At 47.0% G+C, this 24,519-nt stretch overlaps 1 protein-coding gene across 3 annotated transcripts in view; it reads right to left on the bottom strand.

Annotated features, from left to right (window-relative positions):
* CAMTA1 (calmodulin binding transcription activator 1) overlaps positions 1-24,519 on the bottom strand; it is a 691,460-nt gene that overhangs the window by 5,461 nt on the left and 661,480 nt on the right. For 2 of the 3 annotated variants that reach the window (XM_035117087.2, XM_060276130.1), the window contains 9 exons: positions 23,464-23,542; positions 22,820-23,135; positions 21,379-21,893; positions 20,107-20,294; positions 19,027-19,273; positions 18,375-18,446; positions 14,126-14,319; positions 13,608-13,682; positions 9,798-9,828 (listed from right to left, as the gene is read on the bottom strand). In XM_035117087.2, coding sequence (XP_034972978.2) covers positions 9,798-9,828; positions 13,608-13,682; positions 14,126-14,319; positions 18,375-18,446; positions 19,027-19,273; positions 20,107-20,294; positions 21,379-21,893; positions 22,820-23,135; positions 23,464-23,542 — 1,717 coding nt within the window. The remainder of the gene's footprint in view (positions 1-9,797; positions 9,829-13,607; positions 13,683-14,125; positions 14,320-18,374; positions 18,447-19,026; positions 19,274-20,106; positions 20,295-21,378; positions 21,894-22,819; positions 23,136-23,463; positions 23,543-24,519) is intronic. The other variant, XM_060276129.1, reaches the window with a different exon arrangement.

Raw genomic sequence — 24,519 nt, 5'->3', positions numbered from 1 at the left:
TTGGGAGTAGGTAGGTGAGTGACCTAATGGTCAGGGACGCGGGTGGCGCTGTGGGTTAAACCACTGAGCCTAGGGCTTGCCGATCAGAAGGTCGGCGGTTTGAATCCCTGTGACGGGGTGAGCTCCCGTTGCTTGGTCCCAGCTCCTGCCAACCTAGCAGTTCAAAAGCTGGTTTGTGTACTTTTAACCCTTTGCCTTCTGCTGTGATCCCAATTAGGACCCCATACCTGCAGTTGGCATGCAGGAATAAAGCTCTTATCTAAGCAAACAGGTGTTTTCACCCAAATTCCCTGCTGCTCACCAAGCAAGGTTCCTGATCTGGATTGCCCCTTCAGACACATAGCATTGTGTGTAAAAAAAGACCAGCTACACGTAAAAGGTACAGCTACGCAGTGGCAGAAACATAGCAAGGGCTTCTTGTCTCTCCCTCAGCCCCACCTCTGGTCAACAGCTGGCCAAGATAAGTTCAACATAAAGACCAGCCTTTCTCTTGGACAACCTTCTGTTGCAATCAGCTGCTTATGTGGGAGCTCAAGGTATGCACAGGAACTCTCCATGAGACCAAGAATGATGCTCATTTCAAGGTGGGTTCAGACAACCTGCTCACAACCAGCTTGGCCATCTTTGCTGGACAGCGAGCATGCTGAAGAGATGAAAATATCATCTAGCAATGCACCCCCACTGGCTGAAGGAATGGGCAAGTTGTCCAGCGCCAACTGAAATTGTCAGACGAGTAACTCTTCCTTCTGACAGACTTATCCTGTCTTTTCTCTCTTTATGTGCCTCTGTTGGAGACAACACTGGTCTGCCAGGCTTCCCAACTGGCTCCTTGGCCAAGACAGAGGTTGGAATGACCTTTCCTTTTTTGCCCCATGAAGCTAGAAACCTTTCCCTCTCTTTTATAGTTCTTGTCACTGTCCACAAAGCCCTTTTGTCAAGCGTCTTCCCACCTCTCTCTTGACTTGCTACCTGGCTGGGTAGGCACACCATGTTCACAGTGAGTTGAGGTAATAGACATGTTAAATTCAGAAAGAGGAGATACATGTGTCAGGCCAGGCGTGCTTTTCCCATGCAAAGCCCACATTTTCCCATCGTGGACCCATTCACGGAGGTAGAAGACCCACCTGCTATGGGGTCTCATTGAGGACATGCATGATCAATCGAAGCTGGTAGCTCCTTTGCAGACATGCTGAGTCATGCAAAGTCTAGGCTAACAGAGCACTTCTGCTGGCGTGGAGGGGATGCAAGTCATGCTTTGGTGGCACCATCTGTCATCATCAGCATGCAGTGTCTGGACTGGTGGAGACCAGTTGCCATTGTCTGGAAAATGCATGCGGATTCTCGCCACATTCCACATTTGTGCGAGTACAGATGTCATCTAGAAATTTACACAATGCCTTTCTTGGGACCAAATCAGGTGGCCGACTTGCTTGAATGCTGAGATTTAAACACCAGACCAACTACTTAATGGATAGACAATTGTTGACTCTTGAGGTATTAAGAGCTTTGTGATGCTCCGTAGCTGAAATGGATGTAGACTTGAGAGCTGCAGTTTCTGATGTGACCACAAGATGTAACAATGGCCTTTAACGTGAGCCTCACCTCCATACACCTGATGCAGACTCAACTTGATGTAATGGATGTGTTGGTGATAAATGGGTGGCTCCTTGCTGTCTAGGCTTGCTGGCTGCGTGCAACCAGGTTGGGCTAGAGGTGGATCAGGCCCCTTTTCCTGTGTGGGTGCCAGGGCAGGGGAGTGATACTAACTTGCTTTGAGGAACTGTTTCAAACACAGGTAGGTTTAAAATAATTTTATGCTTTGTTGGAAACACTATATCCAGTTTTACAACTATGTGCAGAGTACTAAATCGATAATATATAGTGCTAATCGAACTGCAGGTTCAATACAACCATGACACCACCAGCCAAAATCACATCCTTACTCTCCTTCCTCCTCAATGCAAAGACACTTCTCCTCCCCATTTTGCAAAAGACTCAATATCGATTTATCTTATTCAGCAAATTGTATATACCACTTAGTCGAATCTCCTAACATTGCTCCCACTTTTGGTTTTGTTGCTATTTTCTCTTATTTTGCAAAAACATTAAGCTGAAAACATTTGAAGAGCACTTTGACTTTTCTGGCATATGTTCAGAAAAAGGCCTCCATTCCCAGCAGACCATGGCTATGTTCTTGAGCTATCCTACCGTTTCAGTGGAGATGGTGGTGAGGCTCAACAGGCCTAGCCAGCACTCCATGGAAGGGAATGCACATCCTCAAACTTATCCCCCAATCTTCTGCAGCAGTAGGAAGTAATTTTGGAGACCACTTAGGCCATTCTGAATAGGGGACACGGGCATGTTTCTCCTCCCAAATGTATAAGCATAAAAATATCCCTTCCATCCACTCCCCCCAATGTTTTATTGTGCAATCCTATTCACACTTACATCTGTGTACGCACCATGGAGAACACTGTGATTTACTGATGAAGAAGCATAGGAATCAACTACAAGATACATTAGCAAGAGAAATCTAGTTCAAATATACTGTAGTTGAAAACACCCTGATTAGTTGAAAAGTCTAAAGAAGTGGAGTGGGTTTTTGTACACTTAGTGGTCAAACCCTGAGGCATGAAGATTACACTACAACAGAGGCAGACATCTAGACACCATAGAGTTAAACAAGCCCCACATAGAGCAGAATACTGGGAGTGGGATCTTCCATCTCCTTTCCCCATTCTAATCTGATGAGGGTTGGGGGGTTGCCTCCAGTACCAGCCAGAGCACCTTACTTGTGGGATAGAAGCTTCATTTACAATTTAGATGATATGGATGCAGCTGAGAACTTTAAACTAGAAACACTTTCACTGTGCATACTTTCAATAAAGGATGTTGTCACACCCCCACACCCCGCTGCCAAGTAGATGCCTCACTTCCCCTCCAAGCAGAGAATTTCCTTTGCTGCTTTCTTTGATGAATCACAACAAGGGGGTTGCATAACATATTGAAGAAGCAATGGCAGAAGCAGAAGCCCTGAAAAGCCACCTGCGGACAAAGCCCTCTGCCCATTTATCCACCTTCCCACCCCAACTTCAGATGGCGATATTGTGAGCAAAATGAGTTAGGTCTAGTTAGGCGGGGGAAATAACTTTGTAAGAGCAGAGAAATGGCTGAGTGAGTAAAAAGCACATTGCAAAGCTGTCTTGCATCACAGCGGACTCCAAAATGCCCAGCCAAAGAAATGCTGGATGAAGTGGACAGCAGAACTGGTTGGGGCAATGCAGAAGGTCAGAAACTGACCGGTGAAGGAAAAGGAGCAGAGGGTGGCAGTGGAGTGGGTGGAGCCCCAGGGTGGGACTTTAGAATCAGTTACCTGTTTCTCTTAGAGCAGTAATGGCTCGTGGGAAATTTGGGAAATGGGGGCTCCTCCCTTTTTCCAGATCTCTCATTTGGGTTGCAAAGCAAAAAGAGAGAGAAGGCCCAATAAGAGAGACACCCCAGAGCATGTGGCCTGCAACTTAACACACTGATTTGTACTTCGAAAGAATTCAGCTCCTGAAAGAGGCAAATGGAACAAGATTACTTTGGAAATGGTGGCTGTGGCTGCCTTGACGCAGACTGCATGTGATGCGTTATATCCCTGCTCTCTTGGACAAGTTTCAACAAATGGTGACGGGTGTCTTAAGTCACATGGACTTCTTGAGAACTGGGCGGCAGCAACCCTTTCTCCCTCCCTCCTTCCCCAGCCTAATTCCAAGCCAAACTTCCTCTTCCTATCCCTCTTCTTTGTGTAGTGAAAGGCATTTGTCTGCTGGCTGTTTCCCTCCCTCCCAGCCTTTCAGAGTTTCTCAAGAGTTCCTCCTACTGCTCCTATTACTGGCTTCTCTCTGTGCTCCCACCTGCCCTGCCTCCTTGGGTGGCTTTCTTGCACTTAACCCCAGGTTGGCTTTCCAACAACAAATCCACCATTCTCTTTAACTTCACTCTTGGCCTTTGAAAGTCTCTCCCTGGTGTTGTTTCCACCTCGCTGAAGGATCTCAGGCCCTGATGCTGCAGGGAGATGCTGGATTTGCCCAAGGCATGAGAATTCCAGGTTAAACAAGAAAGAAAGAAAGACACCGTCTAACTGTGCACCCTCAAGGTGGCACAAGAACTGGGAAGCTGATGAGACTTCAGAAGAAACCAAAAATCCAGTGTCACATATAAATGGCTAGTGGTTAATTCAGATTTCAAACATAGTAAGAGACATACTTACCAAAACACACTATTGACAGTACTCAATCACCCTTATTGAACACTGTATAGCAATGAATATACTACAACCTGTTTAAATACAGATGCTGCTATCAGTGGGACCACTCCCAGATCTGGAAAATTTATCTTTGCACCTGAGGAAGCTGCACAGCATAGGTAGCCAATCAGAAAATGTTGGACTCCAATTCCCACCAGCCCTAGCCAGCATGGCCAAAATCAATGGAGAACTGTGAAAAGAGCAGCTCTGAAAGGTTTGCCTGTGGGAACCCTTCAGACATGTGTCCTTTGTGGAGCTGTTAAGTTGTACACTTTGGCTAGAGAGGTATTTTTTTATTCAACAATATTCAAGAGAGGGCTGCACATATAAGGAAACTTACTCACTGAACTTAGAGAGTATATCTATCTTTTTGCCAATTGCCCATTTTTCTTCTTTAACATGAAAAGGCAGCAAGAACTAAGCCTGCTTTGATATGCAAAAGTGCAAGGAACCCCTTACACAGCTATGACAGAGGTACCCTGAGCAGCCCCCAAGGGCTTGTGTGGCCAAGACAGTGTTGCCTTGCCAGCAGGGAACCCCACACCTTTCCAAAACAATTAGAAATTCCTCACACAGCTGAGCTATATGCTTCCCTCCTCCACTGCTTCCAGGGAATGCCCTGTGTGTAAGTGCAGGGGCCAGGACCCCACTCCTGTGCAAAGCTCACAGGACAGTGCCAGAGCATCGTTGCACTAGGTATGGAGGGTCACCGCTGGCAGAGGACACATGAAACCCCATTGTAGGAGCTCTGGAAACAGCCATGCTGAACTACAGATCTGGTCCCAGCTAAGGCTTCTCCACTCCAGGTCAGAGCTGTGGACAGCCATTCCTGCATCCAGACCAGTGGTGCATATTCTCAAGCCCAAAGATGCCTCGGAGGTCAGTCACTGGAGCTGAGAGCTGGAGCAGGCAGACCATAGTGCTCTGCTGAGCAGGCAGAGGAAGAAAGCCCAGAGTCCCAGGACTTCTGTTACGTCTGTCCAATCCAGAGGCTTCATCTAGCCAGCCGATCACACTGACTCTGAGGCTTATGCATGGACACACATATACAGTACACACTCATGGATGGGTTATTAGGTTAGGCCCAGGTTTCAAACCTCAAAATCTTCCTATGCATTGTGACTCCTTGTCATGGCAAAAGCAGCTGCTGCAGCATTTGCCCACTCCTGAACCAGGACAGAGACCTGGACAAGAGAAGCCAGATGAGGCCTGCCTCAGAGCTTCTAACTAAAAGAGGCCAGCAGTGTGTGCTTTCTGTGAGGTGCAAGGGGGCTGTACAAATTCTCATAGCAACTGGGAAGGAGCAGCCGCAGCATTCAGAGATGTGAGCATGTTCCGCGCATGCACAGCAACGGCAGTCGCAGCCGCAGCAGGTGTGGCCTTGTATAGGAGGGCAGAGCAGCAGCAGCTCCCTCTTGTTTGCTCTTGTGTGGAAATCAAAGCAGCAGAGATGGTCAAGGCTGCCTGAAGCAGAAGCCCTGGGGGTTGCAATGTGAGGAGGTGGTGGAGGCACAGGAGTGGGTCTGGGCTGATATGAACCATGCTAAAAACAGGTGCCCAAAGCCACCTTAACATGCAACCATCCAATTCTCCCTGAAGGGATGGACCACGGCACAGGTGGCTCCTATTCCTCACTTCCACACACCTTTGCCCCTGGCTCAGAATACCCAGGCAGAGTAGAACCATTTGGAACAACAGACATGACTAAGTTAGGACCATTAATTTTCATTATTATATTTATTTATATCCCACCTTTCTCCCTGACAGGGACTCAAAGCAGCTTACAGAGAACTGGAAACAACTTAAAATATGTATTTTAAAAAAAGCAATGGGCCTATGCTGAGTAAAACTTATTTGATGGGTGGGGTATAAATAAAATCAGCACCACCACCCAACATTCTAGCGTAGTGTTTTTATCTCCATTTTGATCTGTATACTCACTCCCTATTTTATATATTCATTTTGCATAAAACTGCTGAATTCGATTACTGGGCTTTTCTGAATCCTGGATACCTTCAAGGGCGGGTGATCCATCCCCCGACATTGGACTATACAACTGTTGTTAAGGCACCTGGGAAAGCAGGAGGGGTGACAGTCTGAAGTTGTCAAGTAGGAGACGGGGGAGTTCATCTAGCTGTTTTCCTACTCCTGAAATCAACAGAGAGCAGTGGGAATCCTATACCCTGCCCCAAGTGACATACATGGTTTTCTTTTTTCAAATCCCAGCTCAGCAGCGCACAACTGTTCTAAAGGTATTGTATAAAAGGAAAGGCTCCCTCACCTTTACCAAATGTGCCAATAGATTTTGCAATGGGAGAGTCAAATGGCATCAAAATGGGTCCCACTGTCCAAAACCGGTGTCCACACAGCATTGAGCAGACCCTGCCATGCACACACACTTGTTACAAAGTGTGTTCACATAGGCGTGAGGCCATTCTCCAGCCCCCTTCAAAAACAATTCTTCTGCATCAGTCTAGCCTTGCATTTGTGAATGGGAGGCTTCCTTGCCCACAGTACTGAGGCAGTGGACAGACTCCCATGAAGCCATACACACACAATGGTGTCAGCCACAACCCAGATCTTTCCTGTAGTTTCTTGAGAAATACTGTATTTGGATGTATTGTTACCCAAACCAGCTTCAATCTGGAATCATAAGCTTTTTGAAGCCATCCCTGCCCAGGTGGGCAACTTGGAAGCACATCCCAGCTGTATTGATACATACAAGAAAGTACACAGCTGAAATGCAGCTGGGGGAACTGGGGTCAACCTTGCTGCATTTTAGGCCAGCAATGTGTTCACAGCCTGAAGTTCAGCTGGAAGAACTTGCTCTAGCACATTGCTCTTCCCACTGTTTCTGTATATGCACATCGACCCTATAAGCATGCATGGACCTTCTGTCAGTTTAACTATCACAAGTTCCTCAGCAAGGGATTCTGGGTATTGTTCTGATGGTGGCGTTGAGAAATTATCTTGCTGGGGAACTTTAGGATTCCAACACAGAACGACCTGCCAAATAGTTCCCTGAGCAGAGGGAACGGCTATTAATCCAATTAAAAAACTACCATGTAGCTAATAAGCTCCTGCTAGACAGCCACAGAAAGAAATGTGATAAGCTCAACACCTGCAACAACATAGGAATACATATTCAATTTTTGGGAAGATGTGGTCACCACTTGAGATGTAAGACTTTCACAACTGTTGTGGGGTGTGGGTTTTTTTTGGGGGGGGTTGAGGAGAGGGCTCTTTCTGGACAAACATCAGTGGGTTTGTTCACACCAGTTTGTGTGTTTGCAGCCGTTTGCTTTCCCATTTAATTTGCATTATCCACACGATGTTACCCTCAAACACCAATCTTGATGCTTTGCCCCTATATATTCGAGTTTTCCCGATACAGGGGGAATGTGACGTTGGGGAAAATTGGGCTCCAAACTACTGCACTTGGAATGGCAAACTATTTATTTAGGGATGGGCAGATCTATTATCACTTTCTGCTACTCACCTTTCCATGCTCAGTACTATCTCAATACCTTCATTTCTTTTCCAGTCATGTTCTTAATTATTTCCACTGCACTCCCGAAGGGTGTACAGCCTTGTGGTTTTTTCCCTTTTGATCTCTCAAATTTGCATAAAACCAGAAAACTGTACAAGCAAACCACACACACACACAAAATCTGCACCAAATACTGCACAGTATTAATGTCAAAGTATGTGCTGAAAAACATACAATTGCTTTTTCTTTTCTTTTCTGGCACACTCCCGAATGGAGGAGTGTAGCCTTCGATATTTTCTTTTGATCCTTCAGATTTGCATAAAGTCAGAAAACTACAAAAGTGTGTGCTAAGAATTAAAAATGGTCTGCCCAGTTATCTGTGCACATGCCCTGTCAGTATTTATGTGACAAAACTGAATCAGCAAATTAGAAGGCAGGGAAAAACACAAAAAGGAATGCCTACTGACATGAACAGGAAAGATAAAAGTTCTTCCTCATAGGCACATTCATGTATACGCAGCCGTGGACTCATTCAAATGTGGGGCGGGGGAAAAGTGCATTAACAGCTCAATTGTGGACAAACCCCATGATTAAGCCACTAAAGGACTCAGTAGAGAATGGAAAGAAAGCTATACAAAAAAATCTTAAGGATGATTTTCTTCATCACTGCTGTGAATTCTAGGTGGAATGTTGCCATTGAATCTTGCTGGCTACTCTGATATGGCCCACATTTTAAAATAATGATATAACTAAAAGAATGTATGAAATAAAATCTCATATCTGAGGCAGTCCCAAGAACAAGATGCCCAACAAACTGGAAGATTGGCTGGGTGGAGAACAGACCCCCCCCACAATAAATGAGGAACAAGAACGGTATATCCTGTAACTGTGCAGAAAACAGATAAGATGAGGTGCTTGGTCCTCCAGGTCTTCCCCAGCACTGCTGCTGCTGCTGGAGATGGACATTTTGCATGCAAAGCATGTGCTCTCCTGCTCCAGACATATGAAACTACCTGATTGTAAGACAGGCAGTGGATATTCCTTGCTGCTCAGTGCTGCCTGCTCTGATTGGCAGCAAGGGCTCTGCTGAGTCTCTTTCCCAGTCCTGCAATCCAGCAGCTCACATCCAGCCCTCCTCTCTTTAGCCCCTACATTTCCACTGACTTTCAGAAGTCATTCATGGAGCAAGACGTCGGCTTTGTAAGGACATGGAAGGAAAAAGAGAGCTTGCATGATGCCAATGCAGTTGTGTGTGTTGCTCTGAGGTCAGACCTGGGCTGCCTGATCCAGGCTGGGGGCTTCTTCCAGATCTTGAACTATAGTAGACAGCAGCTACGGTTAGGCTATCAGTATTCATCAAATCCATAGACTTCATACTACCTGCCACCAGCACCCCAGTTCCTGATTCTTGGCCTGAAGTGCTGAGAGCCAGCGCTTCCTAGGCTAGAGCAGGAAGCTCTCACTCCTTTCTTCTCTTCCAGGCAGAAGAGGAGAAAGTCTGTTGAACAAAGCACTGGGGTCTTGTGCTGGATGGAGCATCACTTTCAGGCTATGGGCAATTTTGTATAGACTGAAGCAGATACTGTCCACAGAGAATGTAGCTAGGTAGGCTCAGTACAGCTGCTACTGGGGGTGGGGGGCAATGGGACAGAGATTTCTGCCCCATTCCCTCTCATTGATCAGCATGCCCCATGATGGATGGACAGGAGTACTCCCTCCCCACCCCTGCTCTGTTCATGCATCTGTAACAGCTACTGCAGGTAGTACGAAGCAGCGGTGTTAGCAACCGCAACAGTTAGTTCTGGCATGGTCAGTTTCCCCGATTCAGAGAGAATTCAATGGATGTGAAACTTCATGGTCATCATCTCAGCTGCAGCCCCATGCAAGCAAGCAGAAAGCAAAGAGAGAGAGAGACATATATATGTGTGTGTATATATGTATATATATATAGTTAGATATATATAGATATATCATTTTAAATGGAAGAGAAACAGTCCAGCAGGCAGCTAAACTCACCCTTTTGTACCGCCTATGGTCCACCAGAGGGCTTCAGATGCGCAAAACGATAGCAAAGAGCTATTAGCATATAGATGGCAACAGGTAGACACCTTTTATTCAACAGCTTCAGATCAAGGAGGATAGGCAAGCTCCCTGCTCTGGGGAAGGGAGAGGAGAGGGTGGCCATGGTGGGGGTGTCAGATCTCAGGGGCCAGCTTGCAACAACCTACGTGCTGGGAGGGTGGGGCCGGTTGAGTAGCACCATACAATATTGAGCAAAACCCAAAGGCAGTTCTATTTTATTAGAGCTGGGTGGGAAGCAGCATTGAGGTTCCAAGACCCTCCTTCTCTGACTCAGAAGACTAGAACAAGTTTTCTTTGAAAGACTATGTGATAATCAGAAAGAATGTGTTCCTTAACTGTAACCCCAGGGATATGGTGGGCTACGAACGCAGCAAGAAGTATCTAAGCCATTGTCAAAACCTTGCAGCCTTCTTGGCTCACTGACCCAAACTTCACTTTCTTACCAAGGTTCAAATTAAGTACCTGTAATGAAAATCCATTAATCAGAATCAAAATTCTGATTAACATCAGATCCAGCAGAAGGGTGCTGGCCACTTTTCCAAAGGGCCCCCTTCCCTTTGCTTCTTGATCCCAATATGCTGTTGCCACCTGAGATGTTTTCTGCTGGAAAAAGCTAGTCATGCCTTATTACTTGTTTCAAAGCCAAACTAGTCATTTGCTGTGCATAGGATGTCAAGAAACACCAGCAGATGGGGCTACAGGTATGACATCTAGACTGCCAATTGGTAACCTGCTAGCCCCTGGTGTACACCCTTAAAAAGTGCTGTCAAGTTCAAAGCATATTCAGGGCTTTTCCAAACTTCCTCTTGTTCCGCTGCTTTCCTCTGGGGAAAACCGCTCTTTAGCACTCATTGGGAGTGCAATTTGGGTTTTCTCTGGATTGACGTTTGCTCTGACTTAGAGGTTTTCTGTAGGAAAGGAGTGAGACAAGTGGAAGTGTTGATGAGCCCTTGGAGGCAGGCTATCACAAGCTAAAGAGGCTACCACTTTGCTTTGTCATATCGCCATTTGTCCCTTCCATAAGAGGGTTTTTTGGGGTGGGGTGGGGTGGGGTAAGGTTTGCATCTTTCCCTCACATATGGTGGGAAGAATGGTACAAAATACACAAACAAACACAGAGGCCATTATGGGAGCAACTCCTATAAACCAGAATGTTGCCAACTAATATATGGGCAGTGGTTATTTTGAAGGTAGTATATACTTGGAGCTCCAAAATCTTTTAACAGAGTCTGTCAAACAAAGGTTCTTTGAGTAAATGGATCAGAGATGGCAATACAAGTGAATTAGTATCCAGTTAAAAAACAAAAGACACCAGATGAGAAGGGTCTGCTGGATCAGGCCAGTGGCCCATCTAGTCCAGCATCGTATTCTCACAGTGGCCAACTGGATGGTTATGGGAAGCCTACAAGCAGGACTTAAAAGCAGTCTCCCCTCTTGCAGTTTTCCAGCGACTTGTATTCAGAAGTATTACTGTCTCCAATTGGGGAGGCGGAGTATAACCACACTGGCTATTAGCCACTGATAGCCTTGTCACTGGTAGCCTTATCTTGAATTTGTCCTCTTTTTAAGCCATCCAAATTTGTGGCCCTCAATGCCTCCCATGGGAACAAATTCCATAGTTTAATTATACACTGTCTGAAGGAGCACTTTTGTTTGTCTGTCCTGGATCCTCTAACATCCAACATCCAACTTGATTGGATGTCCACGAATTCTAGTGTTACAAGAGATGGTTATTACATCAAGATAATATTGGGGTCTTTTGTTAGGACTAATCAGAATGGACCAAACAAACCTTAGAATTCTCCAGAACTCTCTGAACTATTCAGGGTAGACCCACTGAAGTTCATGGGCATGACTAACTAAGGTTCATTAACTTACACGGGCTTACTCTAAAAAGAGCTTAGTTGGAATATCCCAAAGGTTGTACTGTTTGGGGGCTTCTTAGTTTAGATAACAGAAGAGTAAGAAGTAAGTAGGGATGAGATGGGGTGAAATTAGGCAGAGGGTTTTCCTTCCTTCTCCTCTCACAACAGTATAATTTGGGGTCGCTCTGAACTTGGTGGGCAGTAGATTCAGGACAGACAAAAGAAATTACTTTTGACACAGCATGTAGTTAGCTTGTGGAATCTGATTCTACCAAATATGGCTTCTGTGCGTTTAAGAAGGGATCAGGCAAATTCATGGAGGATGAAGAGGCCTGCATTACTGATTTCAATACTGTAATGGGTTGTATCTAATGCTAGTCCAACTCGGAGTACACTCATTGAAATTAAGGCAACAAATTGAGCCATGGCTATTAATTTCAATGGGTCTATTATGAGTAGGGCACAACTCAATAGTTTTAAAACTCATTTCCTCGGTTGTATTTCCTGAAAAATGTGCACACTCATTAGTTGCTATAACCATTAAAGCATCTTGGTCTGTGACTGAAAAGTGCTTTTATGTACCACAAAGCCTGTTGCTCTCTCTGTGCGCGTGTAAAAAAACAAAAACATAGAATATGACTTACTTGAAGACTAAGGAGGCCCCATTTCAGCTAGAAGGAGCTGGTAACAATATGATTCTACAGATTCAGCCCCATTGAGTTCAATGGAGCTTCTTTATAAGTAAGTGGGTATAGGATTGCAGACTCATTGCCTTGAGCAGCTTTGAACTGTTGCTGGGAGCCATGAAGGCATCATACAGAGGCTTGTCAACCTAAGACAGCTTCTGCACTTAAGTGACTTCCCACCACCCCAGCCAAAGTGCAGGTGAAGTGCACAATTCCAGCCTAGCAGCAATTCTACTTGAAGCTTGGCTCCCCATTCAAACCCCACAATCTTTGTTGGTTGCACTCATTTGCACTCTGCAGTTTCCAGCATCACCCAACTAGTCCTAAATCTGAAATGGCATACTTCATCCTGGGTCATATGCAGAAAAGCTCTTAGTTCCCCTTTTGTTCCTTCTTAGCACATCCACCCAGCCACTTTCCTCTTGCCTCCCCTCCTCATGTGCCAAACTCTGAAATTTCAGATGGCCTTTCTTCTTCCTGAAGCAACAGGAGCACCCCCTCTATACCCACTGCTTGGACTGACACTACTCTAGGGATGGATCCCACAGAAGCATGTCCTGGGGGTACCACAGACTTACACTGTCCTGGGAGGGAAACACAGGGGGCATTTTTGAACCTAAGAAACAATTTCTGCAGACATTGAGCCTGTCAGGAAAGGTGCTGGGTTCCTATTGACCCATGCCCACATCATCAAAGCATCAACCACACAATAAACTGCCAGGGCAGTTTAGTATCTATTTTTTGAAACGATCCTTAATATTTTTATAAGGTAAAGGGAACCACTAATATAGATATACAGTATACATCTGTATATGTTTAAAGGCAGGCAGCTCCCCTGAAGCATGTAAGAGGATCCAAACCAAGAGCAGATCTAGCACTCAACAATGATGTTATAAAACCAGATTTACACTGCAGGCAAAGGTTCACATGGCTGCAGCCAAGAGTTGTTGTGCCTGCCTTTGCCCTCAGAGGCCCAAGTCAGCTTCCCATGGACAACATCCATGGGCAAACCAACACTCATGATCCAACCAGGCCCCAATCCTCTGGGGAGCACCTGAACTTTGTTTCTTGGCACAACCATTTGCAGCCCCCCATGTGATTGTCCCCACTACCTTCCAATCCTTGGTCTGTAGCCCCCAACTAGGAATCTTGGTGAGGGCACACCTAGAAACTGAACACTGGTGATGTCTCACCTGTGGCGGCAGCGTCGTAAAAAACGCATGATCTTGCGAGCAGCTTGGTCCTGCTTCTTGGTGAGCAAGCTGCTTCTGCAAGAAAGGAAGGAAGGAAGAGAACATCAGGGTCCAGGAGATACCAAGGAGGATGTGGGGAGGGGAAAAGGCCATCTAAGTAAGTGGTAGTAGAGCATCTGCTTTCAATGCTGAAGATCTCAAGTTCAATCCCAGACATCTCCAGTTAGGCTGGGAAAGACTCTCTCCCCCTTTCTGGAACCCTAGAGAGCCTCTGCCAGTCAGTGCAAACAAAACTGAGCTATATGGACCAACTGCCTGCCTGTGGTATATAGAGTAGCTTAATACTCCTATGAGGGGTACTCAAGTGCATAAGCACCAACCTCTGCCTTACACCCCCTTCCATCCATCCATCCACTCTGCCTGGTATTGGCTGGCAAGTCAATTTGGTTGGGGACTGCCCAAGATCAGTGAGGACTAGCCCCTTGCCCTGCCTACCTTCTCTAGCATGCCCACCTCACCTGAGCTTCTGCTGCACGAGAGCAGCCGTCCTGCGACTTTGTCTCCTCTTCCCACATTCCTTGTAGCTGCGGTAGAACTGCTGGATTAGGACAGCAGCTCTCCGGCTCTGCTGGAATTTCTTCTGTTCGTAGTAGCTTCGGAATTTGCTCTGGATGAGGATGGCAGCTTGTATCATCTTTTTATAAAGTGCATACTGCAAGGGGAAGAGAGAGAAAGAGAGAAAGAGGCTGAAGCACCCCCAAAGGCAAAAATAACAGTCACTAGAGGAAAATCCAGAGATGGGCACAGAAGAATTTCACTGCAATAACAGAAAAAGTACTCCTCCTGCCAAATACTTTTACTAAGCAGGGCACATAATAGGGGAAAAGATTGCATCTATAAATTCCATTCCTTGTTACCCTTAACCCCCTCCCTTGCACTAGTTCTCCACACAAAATAGCTCAATCCCTTGAGGATGGGCAGCTGAATGTGCAGAAAGGCTCTGCCCTGAAAATGCAGAAAGTATCTCAATGCAAGGTGGATCATCTGTGGCAGCCCTTCCACACCTGTGAGTCATCTCTCTGGATGGTGCACATGTATGTTCCACAAGCTGGAAGCTGACTGGACTAGGACTTTTAGGAAATATTAATCTTTCCCAATTAAGAGTGCTTTCTATGGACAATGACAAAAATATTTCAACTACTCCTCAGAGCATGGGGGAAATGTGTTTGTTTGTTTTTTAATTTAATCTGCTCTAAGACTTGGTTTCCATTTATTGTGTATGTGTAAGAGACAGAGAAAGCACACAAACCTGCACACTACCGGTAGGCCAAATACTTCACCAATTTTCAACCTGATAGTGTGCTGATTCAAACATCATGCTATGCGGTTGGTCATGTTTAACATGAATGAGCAGCATTCAATGCAAGGGTGGACAAGATTTCCAGCTCCGTGGGCCAGGCCCCCATGGACCAACTTTGACAGGTAGGTGAGGACAACCCACATGCCAATCAAATGATGTCATAATGATGTCATATGGGTTATCCCACTTGCACCGGGGAACCCCTGTACAAAGTGGTCTGAAAGCCCTGAGCAGCTGATCCAGCAGGCTTTCATTCTCTCACCCAACAGCTGATGCACAGGAAAGCTGACACCTGTTTTCCCTTGGCATTGTACAATTAGGGTTTCCAACCTGCCTGGAGCCAAGAGGAGCAAGCTGTGTGCCTACTTGACACACAAGGCTTGCCACCATGCTAGACTGGGCCAATGGTTGATCTAGCCCCTACTGCCTGACACATGGGTCACTGAATGGGGAAACTGGCAAGATAAAGCTGCCACTCCTTGTTTCCTGGCCGCGTAAGCTACCTCTTGGGGGTAGAGTGCCTCTAAACCAGCAAAATGTACAGAACAGTTGGTGTTTGTGACTGAGGAATCTCTCCCCCCTGCTCTACCCTAACCCACCGCCAAATTGTGCTTGAACCTCTCCCCCCAAATTGCCAAAACTGCACAGCTGCCAGATGATGTTCTCTCTCAATTCTCCTTATCAAGGAAGGAAATTGGTACCTTCTCCATATGGGGAGCAGTTTAGGGGGCCACCACACTTGTAGGTGAAGGAAGAAGGTGCTGGGAAAGAGGGGTTAGGAGAGGACTCAGGCCCCCATTCTGGCCCATCCTTGGCAAATTTTGTGTGCCTGTGAAATGGTAGGAATGGAAGGCCAGTGTGCCAAACTGGAGGTGGGCTTCCAGGGACCTGACAACTCCCCTGAATTTTCAGCTTTCATTTTTGAATTAAAAAGCACCTAGCCCACTTCATTTATATAAGCTTAAAGGAAAATGGGCAGGCTGTCTTTGAGCCAGTTTCTTTCCCTGCCATCCAGAGCTTTGGCCATTGAGTGCAAAAACATACAAACAAAAAAGCTAAGGAAATTAAATTGGACTTCATGATCTTAACAACTTTAAATTTAACTATTTAGCTACTTGTAGAAGTCCTTCCTTGCTTTGCAGTGATTTGCAGTCTCTCCCTCCGGCATGCACCCCAAGTGTAACTCCCTCCCCAGCAAATTCTGTGGTGCCAGGCAAGGCCCTGAAGATGTGCCCCTTTCATAAGGGACAGGTTGCCATTCATAACAAAGCAGGACTGCTGGCATGCACACTCCACAGCAGGATGCGACCCTTGTGTGCTCTAGCAAAATGGACAGACCCTCTCCTTGGCTTGCAATGAAAGTGAAAAGCTCATGAGCCCAAATGCTGGGCGTTTTCAGTCATTACCTTCAAGGCTATCCAAGTAAGCTTGGGAGGGGGAGAAACAGAAAATACAAGATTAACGTTCAACGGCCTGCCATGTCAGTCATCATCAGCACAGAGTGAGGGGGCTCTGCCTCTTTAGGAGGCCTGGGTGCCCCCAGAAGAGATTCTCTCAAAGCAAGTGGGTGCTGCTGGAGGCCAACAGCCACATTCAGGTTCACCCACAACAGGGAGGGAGGAGGGTGTGCAGTTGCTGCTGCTGCTGCAGCAATTCCCTGGGGAGTCCTGCTGTGGGCTGAATGTAAGATGGCTGGGAAAGGGCTCTTTGCTTGGGACCTGCAGAGTTGAGCTTGACCAGTTTCCTCAGATAAAGCTCTGCCATTGGTGGTTGAGAACTCAACCTAAATATGTGGGCCATGGCCAAGCCTCTGAAGGAAGCCATTCCTCAGCTTTTTTTTTTTTTAAAAAAAGAGATTCTCTCTCTCTCTCTCTCTCTCTCTCTCTCTCTCTCTCTCTCTCTCTCTCTCTCTCCTGTCTTGAAAGTTAAACACCATAGCAATACCCCAGCTTTATTGGCTACTGGGGAGAGCTGCAGCAACATAACATGGAAATAAACTAGCTCTCACCCTCTCTCTGCGGTGAATCTCAAGCAAAACCAGTGTGTTGACAATGGCTAGGATCCAAAGTGCTGTGCACACTGAGTAGATATTGTCACAGTGGCCGGAGTGGGCTACTTCAGAGTAACGACTCTACACAGCTCTGCATTTTATCTTTTTATTGGTGCTGCGTATTTACAGTGCTAAAGGCAGTGCTATTTACAGAGACACATCTTAACTGCTTGAATCAGAACCTCCGAATGGCGTTTGGCGCGTTTTTCTCCAACATAATAACTTGGGGAGACCCATCCTCTTCCCCCTACATTTTCTGCGCAATTCCGGAGTTGGGGGGACAGGTCTGCCCCCCTTGCTTCCCCCTTCCTGTCCCACCTGGGACGCTGGCTCCGCTACCCTGTCTGAGCCCCGGACACCACTTCCTGCTTCCCCACTTGAGACGGAGCTCTCCCTGCTTTCCCCTGCGCTAGGGGATGGGCTGGAACTCAGGAGGGGAGGGACTTCGCGATATCCCCTGTCCCTCACAGATATCTTTAGAGTCCTCCTCATAACCTCTGCTGTTCTACATGATGACACCAGAGCATGAAGCATGGCAGTTTGGAAACAAAAGCAGGGTGCTGGCAGCTACAGTAAATACAGCTACTTACTTGATGTATGCAACACCTCAAAAACTACCAGAATCTCAGGGCTTCAAGGCAAAAAAAAAAAGGCCATCAACGTGTGTTCAAAACTGTTCCTGGGCTGTTCAGATGGCAGGGTGGGGTGAAGATTGCTGAACTGAATGGGGTTGGGGACTAGCATGTCAGACAGATGGCTAGGACAGAATACTGTATTTCCCCCAATAGCAGATTTCCTAAAGTCCTGCTTATACATTCCTTTCCACATAAAGAGGGCCCTCCCCTCCCTCACAACCTATCTGGCCCATTAGCTCCCACACCTTGCCACCACCTTGAATATGTACGTTTACTCAAATACAGAAAAAAATGCAAGTTGAGCTTCCATGCACATATTTACAGAAGTTCGACTCAACACATTGATCTTGGGGATTACTCTGAGGCTTCAGGTGGAGAAGAAAGGATGAACAGGACTGAGGTCTAGTGAGCTTTTTTTTAAGGTGTCATGCTACTGATTCCCACCCCAACCTCTGGTCTGAAGTGGTGCTGAAACTGTTTGAGCATGCAATGAGCTGTTGGACCAGAGGGCCTCTCTCTTTGGGATGCTTAATTTTTTTCACAAGAGGTGTGAGGAAGCAGAAGTAACACAGGCTCCCTCACTTGTGGAGGCTGAAAATTGGACACACTCTGTCTTTGAAACTTCTGAAGTAGCTCTCTGCTGAGTTATAAGAAACAAAGCAGTCCAGGGTGCCTTCTCACACTTGCCTGGTGGTACCAATATAAAGCCGTCTGCAGCTCACCTGTTTGTATTTCCGGTAACAACGCTGAATGACAGCAGCGGCCACTTCCTGTTGCTCCCGGAGGGGGCGTCCCTGCAAGGGAAGGGGACAAATGGTAGAGGGAATGGGACTGCAAGCAGGACCTGAGTGCAACTGTGTCAAGGCTGTAGATTATTCTCTGAATACCTCAGAGAAGCAGCCTGTGAGAACTGGAACACAAAGCATGGAAAGAAGTGTGGCAAAGAAGATCAGGCTGCCCAATGCAGAAGCCTCTCGAGCACCACCTGACACAACCATGAAGTGCATTTTCCTGCTCCTGCCAGTGGCAGCTCATGTTTCGTAGTGGGGAAACAAGCACTACAGGAGAACATAGAGCAAATTGAACAATGTATTCACAGCATCAGCAGGGGAGGAGGGCACCTCCCTTGAATCTTCCTGGGCCATTTTCGTTGCTGCCTCCTTTAACAAATGCAGGGCAGATTGGACAATCATGTGCCAAACACCAGCCCTGGGCTTCCACTTCACTAGCCACTGTGCTCTAAAGTAACTTCTTTCTGTCAGCTGGCATCAGAGTGCCACTGATTCCCAAGGGCGGTTGGGAGACTTCCACACACCCTGATGCTATCCTATCTCCCTGCACCTACCCCTACCAACAGTGACTTCTGCCCTTCACCTTGTATTTCCTGAAGACCGTCTGGACCAGCTTGGCAGCCTCATAGAGCTCTCTCTGCTCGTGGTCGGAGAGGGTCAGCTGCGCAAACTCGTTTTCGACTTTCTCGCTGGTGGAGGCGCTTAGGAATTCTGTCCAGTCTGTTGCCGAAGGGAGGCTGGGCTTCTCAAAAGCCATTTCATTGACTGGTGAGCTTGCGGGGCTCAGGCTGGTGTTGGAAGAAGGGGTCAGGGGTCCAATGTACAGGCTTCTGCAAAAAGAGGCACAGGGGGAAGAAGGTCATAGCTGCACAAGCACCAAGACATGCTGGCTGGCTGGAGACAAAGAAGAAATCCAGGATTTGGTTCGGATTAAGGGTGCTCAGAGACAAGTGAGTTGGTCACATCTGAGCCATACAGTGAAAGCACATAGTTTCCCCAAAGAATCATCGGGCTGTAGTTTACCTCCTTACACAGCTATGATTCCCAGCACCGTTAAACTACACTTCACAGGGTTCTTTATTTGGGAGGCAGTGTTAACTCATTGACCCAAAATACCATTCTTACTCATGGACTGGACCATGATGGTAGAGGTGCTGGCTTAGTGCTGTGTTTCGGGTCAGGGAGAGGACCATCACCCTCTCTGAGGCAGGGGCGAGGTCTTGGTGACCCAGAATGTGCCAACCCTTGTTGAAACAGCATGAAAACATGCTGCAAGCTTACAATTTAGCATTCCAGTGATGTTTATTTCACAGTACTTGAGGATTAAGGGTTGAAACTTTGTTGTAACTAGTTAACTTGCTCCACACCCAGCGAACCTGAATGGAACCTGTTTCGGGGGTGTTCTGAACCTTTATTGGCTTGACTCAGAAAAACAAAGTGGATTAATTTTATCTGCTGCAACCCAAAATTCAGAAATGAAGTAAAGCATCTAATGGCTGGGCACTGGTAGGTTTCCCCCCCCCATATGACAGCACCAGCAGCAACAAGGAGCCCCCCTCTTGCCTGGTGGGTTTTCAGTTTCGCAAGGTGAGGGGCAGAAAAGTTAATATGGGCCAGTGGGTATCACAAGCTCGACCAGTCCTAGTAATACAAGGCCACAGACCTTATTTGAGCAGCACTTGGTAAGTGGTCGACATCCGCGAGGTAACTGGCCAGCCAGCTCATTGAAGTGCTAATGGTGGCGCTCTCCGTCCTATCGGCTGGTGGCGCCTCCATCGGCACAAAGTTTTCCCGCTTGATCCTCTCTGGGGTCGCTTCGATGATGTGCTCTGCCAGAGTCATCATGGTCACCTGTGAAGTGAGAAGGAAAGCTTTTCAGGGACACGTGGGTGGAAGCAAGGTGAGAACAGCACTTCACACCACCTCCCTTCCTGTCGGGTCCCAGAACCTGCTCCTGTCAGACCAAGGAGGAACGCTGTACAGTGGAACCTCGGTTTATGAACACCCCGGTTTACGAATTTTCAGTTTATGAACGCCGCAGACCCATCTGGAACGGATTAATTCACTTTCCATTACTTTCAATGGGAAAGTTCGCTTCAGTTTATGAACAGACTTCCGGAACCGATTACACCCATTCTTCAGGTTAAGTACGCTTCAGGTTGAGTAGTCCGCGGACCTGTCTGGAACGGATTAATCCACTTTCCATTACTTTCAATGGGAAAGTTCGCTTCAGTTTATGAACAGACTTCTGGAACCAATTGTGTTCATAAACCGAGGTACCACTGTACATAAAATGCTTGTGCTTGGGTTTTGAAGGTAAAAGGTATTCTGCAATTGGCCAAGGTCGAGGCCTTTTCCCATTACACAACATTACAAGCCTGTTTAGCAGTAGCTGGTGATGACAAGAGAATCTTATTATGCTTGGTTCAGGTAAATTCATTCTGATTGGTCTGTGTGGCTGACAGCAGACTCTGATTGGCTGGAGATTCTCGTCAGCTGGGAGTTAAACGTCAGTTGGGCCCCATTTGCCCTCTACATTTAAACCATTTTAAACTGTCATGGCTTCACTCAAAGCATCATGGCAACTGCAGCTTGTGAAGGCTGCAGAGAGTTGTCAGAAGACCTATTCCTCGCACATGGCTATAATTCCCAGAATGGTTTAAGAGTCAATTCCTCTTCCCAGAAAAACTCTGGGAATAGAAGCTCTCTGAAAGAGGGGGAAAGGGGTGTCCTAATAACTCTCTGCACTTTTATCAAACTTAACAGTTCTCGAGATTCTTTGGGGGAAGAAGCCATGCCTGTTTAAAGTCTTGAAGTTTTTTCTTAATGTTTAAATTATCTCTTGCATAGCTAGTCACTTTTATGATTGTTTTGTTTGCAGTGCTTTTGATATTGGACGGTTCACAGCCCTGGTGTGTGTTTTATGAAGGCTCACCTGCAGGTCATCCATGTGATGCAAGCAGTCCTCACTTTCTGTGCCGTCCCGGAAGGAGAGGAGCTCTGCGTCAGCCACCTCCCGCTCCGCCATCATCAGCACGCTCATCTGCTCCCGCGGATGGAGCCGCTGGGCCCCTGAGTCCTTCCCCAGCGCCAGCCCCTTGGGGCTGCCTGCCACCTGCATCGCAGGCACGCCAATATACGCCTCCTTTGGGCTCCACTTGGCCCCTGCCTGTGTGCCAGTGCCATGATAGCCAGCCACTTCGGATACAAGCTCCCGCGCATAGTCCCGCACCCCATGCCTGGGGCTGATTGTCTCTGGGAGGGATTGCTTAGCACTGGAGCTTGGCTTCCGGGCACTCGGCTGCTCCAGGCTCAGGGCGGTGGAAAGAAGCTTCTCCTGCCGAGCACAGAAGTAGTCGGGATTCAGTTTGTGTTTTTTGGGTGCGGGGTACTCCTTCTGGCTCTCGCTGCTGTAGTAACTGGAGGGCTCGGACCGGGGCCGCCTCAGTTCTGGAACCAAACAGAAGACAAGTCAGGACTCAGCCATGCGAGTGTGGATGTGCATGCGCTACTCCTATGAAATGTGCCCTGTTCACTCTGCCAAAGGGACCATGAGGCTCTGGAGGCCCGGCAAGCAAGTGCCCAAGGTGGGGAACAGCAGAGCACCTCTGCATCAGCTCTGTATGGAGACGCACACAGGCCCCCTCCTTATGACAGAGGGAGCAGGCACCTTAGTTTCCCCACATATGTAAAAGGGCACATTTGGTGGACACTGTTGGGAGGGAGCAAAACTGGTCTCTAAACTGGCCTCATCCTGAGTCTGTTTCTAGATCCTAACAGGAAGGCAAGGGTCTAGTTGTGATAAACCAAGAGGACTCAATCACCTGTGTAGCTGCACTAGATGAACAGAACTCATTAAGCTGGGGTTGTGCCTGTGTTCTGCTGTTGCCTCCTCAGTACCAGATGTCAGGGGTAAAGTAACCATAGCTTCCCATTCCATATAAACCAGGAAACCATGGTTGCCAGGCCTGGCACAAGCCAGGATCTGAAACCACAGTAGAAGTTTGTCTCAAAACCTGGTGTGGCCCCACCCTACCAACCAGCATTTCCTGGTTTGGACAGAAAAGGAAACAATGGTTAACCCAGGAAGTCTTCATGGTGTGCAGCAAGAGCAGAAAAGAGAAGTGGATGGAGCCAGCAGGTAGAAGGTTTGTGCATAGCTCAGCTTATTGAGCCAGGATACTGACGTCCAAAGTTAGCCACTGTGTGATCGTCCTAAGTTTCTGGGAAACAAATGAAGGAGGAGGAGAATGGACCAAACTTTCCTCCAAGGAATGTGATGGAGGCCTTTAAAACAAAACAAAACAAAACAAAACAAAACAAAACAAAACAAAACAAAACAAAACAAAACAAAACAAAACAAAACAACATCCTACCTGTATTGGAATTGGAAATCACGGTGACTCCCTTCTGGGGCTCCTGAGAGGCCACCATCTCACTGTGCCACTGGGCGATCCAGTTCTCACTGCTGGGTTCCTCATGCGAAGGACAGGGGATCCGGGGGGTTTGCCTGAGTTGGGCTTGCTCCTCCCGCTGCAGGTGCTCGAGGCACTCGGCCAGCTTCACGTGGCCCCGAGAACGAGCAATAGCCAAGGGGAGCCTCCCGAGGGAGTCGGGGATGGAGATAGCGCGGCGGTCCCACTTGTAAAGGACCACAGCTGCATCCACGTGGCCCAGCGCGCATGCCCACATCTGGAAGAAAAAAGAGGTTGGGTGGGCAAGGAAGAAAAGGAGAGGGGAATGTGGCAGAGTACAGGACCCACTCACAGAACTATCTGTTTGTAGGCTTGTCAAGTCTTGGTGTGTGCACCCCAGGATTTGACAGTTCCATTGTTTCACATTCAAGTCTCATGGGGTTGGACACAGCTGGTATATGCTCAGGGAAAGGGAGTGGCATGTTAAGGATGCAAAACTTGTGCAATGATCCCAATGGGAAACTCATGCCACCCTCTCTCTGGTTACCACAAGCTGCAAAGAAAAGTGACTTTGAGCACCTCGTGGACAGGGCGTGGCTACTTACCAGCGGCGTGCAGGAGAAATGATCCACGTTCAAGGGGTCCACTTCCAGCTCTAGGTCGATGCTGTCGGCATGCTTGGTACTGGGGGCCCAAGAAGGAGAGTAGTCATTTGGGGCTGCTTACTCAGGGGAGGGGGGGAATCTTTGCCCCAAAGATAATGTGGGTGGCAGCTCAACTGTGGTGTTTTTTAAAATTAAGTTACTTACATTTTTTTTTTAACTTTTGAGTTACATATTGAAGAGGGGGAAATCGCAAACTAAACATCCTCCTTAGCACCCCCCTTTTACCCCACCTAAAGCCATAGTTTAGATCTAAATAATAACAGCAAAGTTTGTATAAACAATGGAGTGGAGAGAGTCCGAAGGTTGCTGATGTCAATATAAAGAAAAATGTTTTTTTTTAAATAGAAAGTGCCATTTCCCAAATTACACTGTACCATTTTAATACATTTAAACACTTTGTTTCTTTTCAATTTCTGGCTAGCAATGGTCTTGCTGCCATTTACTAAGCCTTAGTTCGTCTCTGCTGAATACACCTAACAATGCTATTTCTAGTGGTTTCTTTCTTCTTTTTTTTACAGGTTTCCCCGGTATTTTTGTTACTTCTACAAATATTTCATCCCAGAACTGGGCAGCTTTGGCACGTTACAACCACATGTGTGTGAAGGAACCATGAACTGGACGTCCCCTGCAGCAAGCAACTGAGCAGGATTTTAGTGCTTTTTTTAAAGGCATTAAATGCCATTTTTCTATTATTTTCAAAGCATTTTATTTTAGTCTTGCTGAATTTGTTTCACAAGGATTTTTTTCTCCCATAGCTGCCCAATCTTCATCCAAAATAGTTCAATTCTAGACAGTTTCCCACATTCCAGACACACTGTGACTTTTAATCGAGCTTCCCCAAGCGGCAAAGGCCACATACCCAGAGTGCTCAGGGATTTAAGAGTTTCCTTTTGGGGCTTATTTGGACCCAATAAGAGATTGCACCCATGTACTATGAAGATACAGCTACCACAGCAATGGGAGAAATCATTTGCACAGGGGGTAGTCAACTAGTCA

Source organism: Zootoca vivipara, chromosome 6 (assembly GCF_963506605.1).
Source record: "Zootoca vivipara chromosome 6, rZooViv1.1, whole genome shotgun sequence".
Lineage (NCBI taxonomy): Eukaryota > Metazoa > Chordata > Lepidosauria > Squamata > Lacertidae > Zootoca > Zootoca vivipara.
This window is presented reverse-complemented; position numbering and strand designations above follow the sequence as displayed.